This window comes from Oncorhynchus tshawytscha, unplaced genomic scaffold (genome assembly GCF_018296145.1).
Source record: "Oncorhynchus tshawytscha isolate Ot180627B unplaced genomic scaffold, Otsh_v2.0 Un_contig_12210_pilon_pilon, whole genome shotgun sequence".
NCBI lineage: Eukaryota > Metazoa > Chordata > Actinopteri > Salmoniformes > Salmonidae > Oncorhynchus > Oncorhynchus tshawytscha.
This window is the reverse complement of record NW_024607876.1, coordinates 3,316-12,500: the sequence shown is the minus strand read 5'-3', so window position 1 is coordinate 12,500 and position 9,185 is coordinate 3,316. Positions and strand designations below refer to the sequence as shown.

The following is a 9,185-nucleotide window of genomic DNA, read 5'->3' as shown; positions in this document are numbered from 1 at the left end:
AGATCAGGGTGGCCAGGCAGCAGGCTACTGCTGTTGGTATCATCATGAAGCCTGTTTGGCATCATTTGTGTTTCCTCCCTGTGATCTGTCTGTATTCCCTCAGTGTTTCCTCCCTGTGATCTGTCTGTATTCCCTCAGTGTTTCCTCCCTGTGATCTGTCTGTATTCCCTCAGTGTTTCCTCCCTGTGATCTGTCTGTATTCCCTCAGTGTTTCCTCCCTGTGATCTGTCTGTATTCCCTCAGTGTTTCCTCCCTGTGATCTGTCTGTATTCCCTCAGTGTTTCCTCCCTGTGATCTGTCTGTATTCCCTCAGTGTTTCCTCCCTGTGATCTGTCTGTATTCCCTCAGTGTTTCCTCCCTGTGATCTGTCTGTATTCCCTCAGTGTTTCCTCCCTGTGATCTGTCTGTATTCCCTCAGTGTTTCCTCCCTGTGATCTGTCTGTATTCCCTCAGTGTTTCCTCCCTGTGATCTGTCTGTATTCCCTCAGTGTTTCCTCCCTGTGATCTGTCTGTATTCCCTCAGTGTTTCCTCCCTGTGATCTGTTCCTAAACAGGGATAATAATAATTGTTCTCTAGCCAGTTTGAAGTCCTAGCAGCAGCCCTAGTAGTAGTTTGGTAATTATCTTAGCTGGGCTGTGGACGGATGTGGGTGAATGTAGTGGGCTGTGGGTGAATGTAGTGGGCGACTGGTGGGCTCTGGGTGAATGTAGTGGGCGACTGTGGGTGAATGTAGTGGGCGACTGTGGGTGAATGTAGTGGGCGACTGTGGGTGAATGTAGTGGGCGACTGGGTGAATGTAGTGGGCGACTGTGGGTGAAGGTAGTGGGTGACTGTGGTTGAATGTGATGGGGGACTGGTGGGCTGTGGTTGGCTGTGGGTGAATGTGGTGGGCGACTGTGGGTGAATGTAGTGGGGGACTGGTTGGCTGTGGACGACTGTGGTTGGCTGTGGACGACTGTGGTTGACTGTAGTGGGTGACTGGTGAGCTGTGGACGACTGTGGTGGGCTGTGGGTGAATGTAGTGGGCGACTGGTGGACTGTGGGTGAATGTAGTGGGCGACTGGTGAGCTGTGGACGACTGTGGTGGGCTGTGGGTGAATGTAGTGGGCGACTGGTGGACTGTGTGTGAATGTGGTGGGCGACTGGTGGACTGTGGGTGAATGTAGTGGGCGACTGGTGAGCTGTGGACGACTGTGGTGGGCTGTGGGTGAATGTAGTGGGCGACTGGTGGACTGTGGGTGAATGTGGTGGGTGACTGGTGGACTGTGGGTGAATGTAGTGGGCGACTGGTGAGCTGTGGACGACTGTGGTGGGCTGTGGGTGAATGTAGTGGGCAACTGGTGGACTGTGTGTGAATGTGGTGCGCGACTGGTGGACTGTGGGTGAATGTAGTGGGCGACTGGTGAGCTGTGTGTGAATGTAGTGGGCGACTGGTGGACTGTGGGTGAATGTAGTGGGCGACTGGAAGGCTGTGGGTAAATGTAGTGGGCAACTGTGGGCTGTGGGTGAATGTAGTGGGCGACTGTGGGTGAATGTGATGGGGGACTGGTGGGCTGTGGACGACTGTGGGTGAATGTGATGGGCGACTGTGGGCTGTGGGTGAATGTGGTGGGCGACTGTGGGTGAATGTAGTGGGGGACTGGTGGGCTGTGGTTGGCTGTGGACGACTGTGGGTGACTGTAGTGGGCGACTGGTGAGCTGTGGACGACTGTGGTGGGCTGTGGGTGAATGTAGTGGGTAACTGGTGGACTGTGGGTGAATGTAGTGGGTAACTGGTGGGCTGTGGGTGAATGTAGTGGGCGACTGGTGGACTGTGGGTGAATGTGGTGGGTGACTGGTGGACTGTGGACGACTGTGGGTGAATGTAGTGGGTGACTGGTGGGCTGTGGACGACTGGTGGGCTGTGGTTGGCTGTGGACGACTGGTGGGCTGTGGTTGGCTGTGGACGACTGGTGGGCTGTGGTTGGCTGTGGACGACTGTGGGTGACTGTGGTGGGCGACTGGTGGACTGTGGTTGGCTGTGGACGACTGGTGGGCTGTGGTTGGCTGTGGACGACTGGTGGGCTGTGGTTGGCTGTGGACGACTGGTGGGCTGTGGTTGGCTGTGGACGACTGTGGGTGACTGTGGTGGGCGACTGGTGGACTGTGGTTGGCTGTGGACGACTGGTGGGCTGTGGTTGGCTGTGGACGACTGGTGGACTGTGGACGGATGTGGTGGACTGTGGTGGGTGACTGGTGGGCTGTGGTTGGCTGTGGGTGACTGTGGGCTGTGGGTGACTGGTGGGCTGTGGACGACTGTGGGTGACTGGTGGGCTGTGGTTGGCTGTGGACAACTGTGGGTGACTGTGGTGGGTAACTCGTGGGCTGTGGGTGACTGGTGGGCTGTGGACGACTGTGGGTGATTGGTGGGCTGTGGTTGGCTGTGGACGACTGGTGGGCTGTGGTTGGCTGTGGACGACTGGTGGGCTGTGGTTGGCTGTGGACGACTGTGGGTGACTGTGGTGGGCGACTGGTGGACTGTGGTACTGCTTTGTTATAGTTAGTCAGTCAGGATATTTAAAATACAGCTGTGAATTGTTAAGTAGGGTTTTATTGTCACGCCTCTCTATGTTAGTTTATTAGGGACGTGTTACCATAGCGATAAACCCTAGCGCTGGGTGGCTAGGTGCTGGGTTGGCTAGTCGGATGAAGACTAGGCCCTGCAGGCTGCTGTGGTGATTGAGGGATCAATAAATGCTGGTTATTTCCAGTGTGTCTGTGTGAAATCAGATGTAATGACAGGACAGATTACAGATGAAAATCCTGCAGGTGTTTCTGGGATATTTAATTATATATTCTCTATATAGTCTATTCTCTATATAGTCTATTCTCTATATAGTACACTAGTCTATTCTCTATATAGTACACTAGTCTATTCTCTATATAGTACACTAGTCTATTCTCTATATAGTCTATTCTCTATATAGTACACTAGTCTATTCTCTATATAGTCCACTAGTCTATTATCTATATAGTACACTAGTCTATTCTCTATATAGTACACTAGTCTATTCTCTATATAGTACACTAGTCTATTCTCTAGTACTATTCTCTATATAGTAGTCTATTCTAGTCTATTCTCTACTATAGTACACTAGTCTATTCTCTATATAGTACACTAGTCTATTCTCTATATAGTCTATTCTCTATATAGTCTATTCTCTATATAGTCTATTCACTAGTCTAGTCTATTCTCTATATAGTACACTATCTATTCTCTATATAGTACACTAGTCTATTCTCTATATAGTACACTAGTCTATTCTATTCTCTATTAGTACACTAGTCTATTCTCTATATAGTACACTAGTCTATTCTCTATATAGTACACTAGTCTATTCTCTATATAGTACACTAGTCTATTCTCTATATAGTCTATTCTCTATATAGTACACTAGTCTATTCTCTATATAGTACACTAGTCTATTCTCTATATAGTACACTAGTCTATTCTCTATATAGTACACTAGTCTATTCTCTATATAGTACACTAGTCTATTCTCTATATAGTACACTAGTCTATTCTCTATATAGTACACTAGTCTATTCTCTATATAGTACACTAGTCTATTCTCTATATAGTACACTAGTCTATTCTCTATATAGTACACTAGTCTATTCTCTATATAGTACACTAGTCTATTCTCTATATAGTACACTAGTCTATTCTCTATATTGTCTATTCTCTATATAGTACACTAGTCTATTCTCTATACTCCCTCACCAACTTCAAACATCAGCTATCTGAGCAGCTAACCAATCGCTGCAGCTGTACATAGTCTATTGGTAAATAGCCCACCCATTTTCACCTACCTCATCCCCATACTGTTTTTATTTATTTACTTTTCTGCTCTTTTGCACACCAATATCTCTACCTGTACATGACCATCTGATCATATATCACTCCAGTGTTAATCTGCAAAATTGTAACTATTCGTCTACCTCCTCATGCCTTTTGCACACATTGTACATTGTATATAGACTCCCCCTTTGTTTTCTACTGTGTTATTGACTTGTTAATTTGTTTATTCCATGTGTAACTCTGTGTTGTCTGCTCACACTGCTATGCTTTATCTTGGCCAGGTCGCAGTTGTAAATGAGAACTTGTTCTCAACTAGCCTACCTGGTTAAATAAAGGTGAAATAAAAAAAAAAAAATTGTCTATTCTCTATATAGTACACTAGTCTATTCTCTATATAGTACACTAGTCTATTCTCTATATAGTACACTAGTCTATTCTCTATATAGTACACTAGTCTATTCTCTATATAGTACACTAGTCTATTCTCTATATAGTCCACTAGTCTATTCTCTATATAGTACACTAGTCTATTCTCTATATAGTCTATTCTCTATATAGTCTATTCTCTATATAGTACACTAGTCTATTCTCTATATAGTACACTAGTCTATTCTCTATATACTACACTATTCTATTCTCTATATAGTACACTAGTCTATTCTCTATATAGTCTATTCTCTATATAGTACACTAGTCTATTCTCTATATAGTACACTAGTCTATTCTCTATATAGTACACTAGTCTATTCTCTATATAGTACACTAGTCTATTCTATTCTCTATATAGTACTAGTCTATTCTCTATATAGTACACTAGTCTATTCTCTATATAGTACACTAGTCTATTCTCTATATAGTACACTAGTCTATTCTCTATAAAGTACACTAGTCTATTCTCTATATAGTACACTAGTCTATTCTCTATATAGTACACTAGTCTATTCTCTATATAGTATATTCTCTATATAGTACACTAGTCTATTCTCTATATAGTACACTAGTCTATTCTCTATATACTACACTATTCTATTCTCTATATAGTACACTATTCTATTCTCTATATAGTACACTAGTCTATTCTCTATATAGTACACTAGTCTATTCTCTATATAGTCTATTCTCTATATAGTACACTAGTCTATTCTCTATATAGTACACTAGTCTATTCTCTATATAGTACACTAGTCTATTCTCTATATACTACACTATTATATTCTCTACATAGTACACTATTATATTCTCTATATAGTACACTAGTCTATTCTCTATATAGTCCACTAGTCTATTCTCTATATAGTCCACTAGTCTATTCTCTATATAGTCCACTAGTCTATTCTCTATATAGTACACTAGTCTATTCTCTATATAGTACACTAGTCTATTCTCTATATAGTCCACTAGTCTATTCTCTATATAGTACACTAGTCTATTCTCTATATAGTCCACTAGTCTATTCTCTATATAGTCCACTAGTCTATTCTCTATATAGTCCACTAGTCTATTCTCTATATAGTCCACTAGTCTATTCTCTATATAGTCTATTCTCTATATAGTACACTAGTCTATTCTCTATATAGTACACTAGTCTATTCTCTATATAGTGCCCTAGGGCGCTAGCTGCGTAATACATTGTTGTCGATCAATAGAAATGCTAATGAGATTGATAGTGTGTCTTTCTGTGTGGGCTGTGTGTCCCACCTACAGTCCATTACAGCCTTGTCCCAATACATCCAGCCTATGATCTCTGAAGGACTGGGTAGATATTATAGGCTATAGCTGAGTCCCAAAACAGCACCCTGTTCCCTACACAGTGCACTATGAACCCTGGTCAACAGTAGTCCACTATAGGGAATAGGGTACCGGTTTGGACTCCGAGTCCGTGTGTTCTGAAGTTGCCATGGTTACGCAACACAAACAGAACCGCTGCTGGAACCAAAGAACATTTAGACAGCGTTTACACTGCAACCCCGTGTGTGTGTGTGTGTGTGTGTGTGTGTGTGTGTGTGTGTGTGTGTGTGTGTGTGTGTGTGTGTCTGTGTGTGTGTGGTTTAACTTTAAAAATAGTACTTTGCTGCTTTATTACACCCACATGTTCTCAATGTGGGGGATCTAGTGAACACACACACACACACACACACACACACACACACACACCCACACTCACACACACCCATACTCACACACACACATCACACACACCCATACTCACACACACCCATACTCACACACACCCATACACACACTCACACACACCCACACACACACACACACACACACACCCATACACACCCATACTCACACACACCCATACTCACACGCTCACATGCACACACACACCCATACACACACTCACACACACCCATACACACACTCACACACACCCATACTCACACACACACACCCATACACACACTCACACACACCCATACTCACACACACACACACCCATACTCACACACACACACACCAATACACACACACACTCACACACACCCATACTCATACACACACTCACACACACCCATACACACACACACACACACACACACACACACACCATACACTCACACACACTCACACACACCCACACACACCCATACACACACACACTCGGACACACACACCCATACACACACTCACACACACCCATACTCACACATACCCATACACTCACACACACTCACACACACCCATACACACACACACTCGGACACACACACCCATACACACACTCACACACACCCATACTCACACACACCCATACACTCACACACACTCACACACACCCATATACACACACACTCGGACACACACACCCATACACACACTCACACACACCCATACACTCACACACACTCACACACACCCATACACACACACACTCGGACACACACACCCATACATATTTTATTTATTCTTAACTTTTCTTAGTCTTTTCTTAGTCCTATGCGTTTCAATGTTTGTTTGAAACTAAATTGTGTGGTTCTGTCCTTAGCCGTCCCAAAACATCTTTGTTAGCTCTTAGACCTGTACTGTTGTATTCTGAATCAGCTGGTACCGAGACACAGAGGCACCCTGAACAATATTCACCCTACAGAGCTGGACTAATGACCTAAAGATAGTTACCATTGATTGGATGGTGGTGGTTATATCAGCTGGTCTAATGACCTAAAGATAGTTACCATTGGATGGTGGTGGTTATATCAGCTGGTCTAATGACCTAACATAGTTACCATTGGATGGTGGTGGTTATATCAGCTGGTCTAATGACCTAACATAGTTAGCATTGGATGGTGGTGGTTATATCAGCTGGTCTAATGACCTAACATAGTTAGCATTGGATGGTGGTGGTTATATCAGCTGGTCTAATGACCTAACATAGTTACCATTGGATGGTGGTGGTTATATCAGCCATTGGATGGTGGTGGTTATATCAGCCATTGGATGGTGGTGGTTATATCAGCCATTGGATGGTGGTGGTTATATCAGCCATTGGATGGTGGTGGTTATATCAGCCATTGGATGGTGGTGGTTATATCAGCCATTGGATGGTGGTGGTTATATCAGCTGGTCTAATGACCTAAACATAGTTACCATTGGATGGTGGTGGTTATATCAGCTGGTCTAATGACCTAAACATAGTTACCATTGGATGGTGGTGGTTATATCAGCCATTGGATGGTGGTGGTTATATCAGAGGAGCCTGGTTGGTGTCCTTATGGAGCTGCTGTTGAATTTCTCCAAACTCTGTCCTTGAGTCCTTGAACGAGGCGAGCTGTGCCACTTTGTCAGGAGGGGAAGAGGGGGAGGGAGAGAGGGAATGGGAAAGAGCGAGAGAAAGGGGAGAGAGCAAGGGACAGAGAGAGAATGGGAGGGTTATTGATGCACAGTGTGAGTGCTAGTGGTTGGGAGGTATTGATCTCTGACAGAGTAGAGTATGAGGAGATATCAGTGTCAGACAGAGGTGGGCTGGGGAGAGGGAGAGGAGCTGTGGAGAGGAGAGGAGCTGGGAGAGGGAGAGGAGCTGGGGAGAGAGAGAGGAGCTGGGGAGAGGGAGAGGAGCTGGGGAGAGGGGGAGAGGAGCTGGGGAGAGGGAGAGGAGCTGTGGAGAGGGAGAGGAGCTGGGGGACAGAGAGAGGAGCTGGGGAGAGAGAGAGGAGCTGTGGAGAGGGAGAGGAGCTGTGGAGAGGAGAGAGGAGCTGTGGAGAGGGAGGTGGAGCTGGGGAGAGGGAGAGGAGCTGGGGAGAGGGAGAGGAGCTGGGGAGAGGGAGAGGAGCTGGGGAGAGAGAGAGGAGCTGGGGAGAGAGAGAGGAGCTGGGGAGAGAGAGAGGAGCTGGGGAGAGGGAGAGGAGCTGTGGAGAGGAGCTGTGGAGAGGGAGAGGAGCTGTGGAGAGAGAGAGGAGCTGGGGAGAGGGAGGGGAGCTGTGGAGAGGGAGAGGAGCTGTGGAGAGGGAGAGGAGCTGTGGAGAGGGAGAGGAGCTGGGGAGAGAGAGAGGAGCTGGGGAGAGAGGAGGGAGAGAGAGGAGCTGTGGAGAGGGAGAGGAGCTGTGGAGAGAGAGAGGAGCTGTGGAGAGAGAGAGGAGCTGTGGAGAGGAGCTGTGGAGAGGGAGACAAGCTGTGGAGAGAGAGAGGAGTTGTGGAGAGGGAGGGAGCTGTGGAGAGGGAGGGAGCTGTGGAGAGGGAGGGAGCTGTGGAGAGGGAGAGGAGCTGTGGAGAGGGAGGGAGCTGTGGAGAGAGAGAGGAGCTGGGGAGAGAGAGAGGAGCTGTGGAGAGAGAGAGGAGCTGTGGAGAGGAGTTGTGGAGAGGAGAGGAGCTGTGGAGAGAGAGAGGAGCTGTGGAGAGAGAGAGGAGCTGTGGAGAGGAGAGGAGCTGTGGAGAGGGAGAGGAGCTGTGGAGAGGGAGAGGAGCTGTGGAGAGGGAGGGAGCTGTGGAGAGGGAGAGGGAGCTGTGGAGAGGGAGAGGAGTTGTGGAGAGGGAGGGAGTTGTGGAGAGAGGAGCTGTGGAGAGAGAGGGAGCTGTGGAGAGCTGGGGAGAGTGGAGAGGAGCTGTGGAGAGGAGTTGTGGAGGGAGGGAGCTGGGGAGAGGGAGCGGAGCTGTGGAGAGAGAGAGGAGCTGTGGAGAGGAGCTGTGGAGAGGGAGACGAGCTGTGGAGAGAGAGAGGAGTTGTGGAGAGGGAGGGGAGCTGGGGAGAGGGAGGGGAGCTGTGGAGAGGAGTTGTGGAGAGAGAGCGGAGCTGGGGAGAGGGAGAGGAGCTGGGGAGAGGGAGAGGAGCTGGGAGGAAGCAGTAACACATCTCCAGGAATACAGACATCCTGGCCTCAGTAGAGGACAGACAGGAAGCAG

General features: G+C 47.1%; 1 protein-coding gene across 1 annotated transcript; it reads right to left on the bottom strand.

Moving 5' to 3' along the window:
* Positions 1-625: 625 nt before the first annotated feature.
* LOC112241765 (proline-rich extensin-like protein EPR1) lies at positions 626-5,741 on the bottom strand. Its single transcript, XM_042312686.1, has 2 exons — positions 5,703-5,741; positions 626-2,497 (listed from the first exon to the last, which is right to left on the bottom strand). The coding sequence occupies exons 1-2, from the start codon at positions 5,739-5,741 to the stop codon at positions 626-628; spliced, it is 1,911 nt and encodes a 636-aa protein (XP_042168620.1).
* Between the last annotated feature and the right edge of the window lie 3,444 nt (positions 5,742-9,185).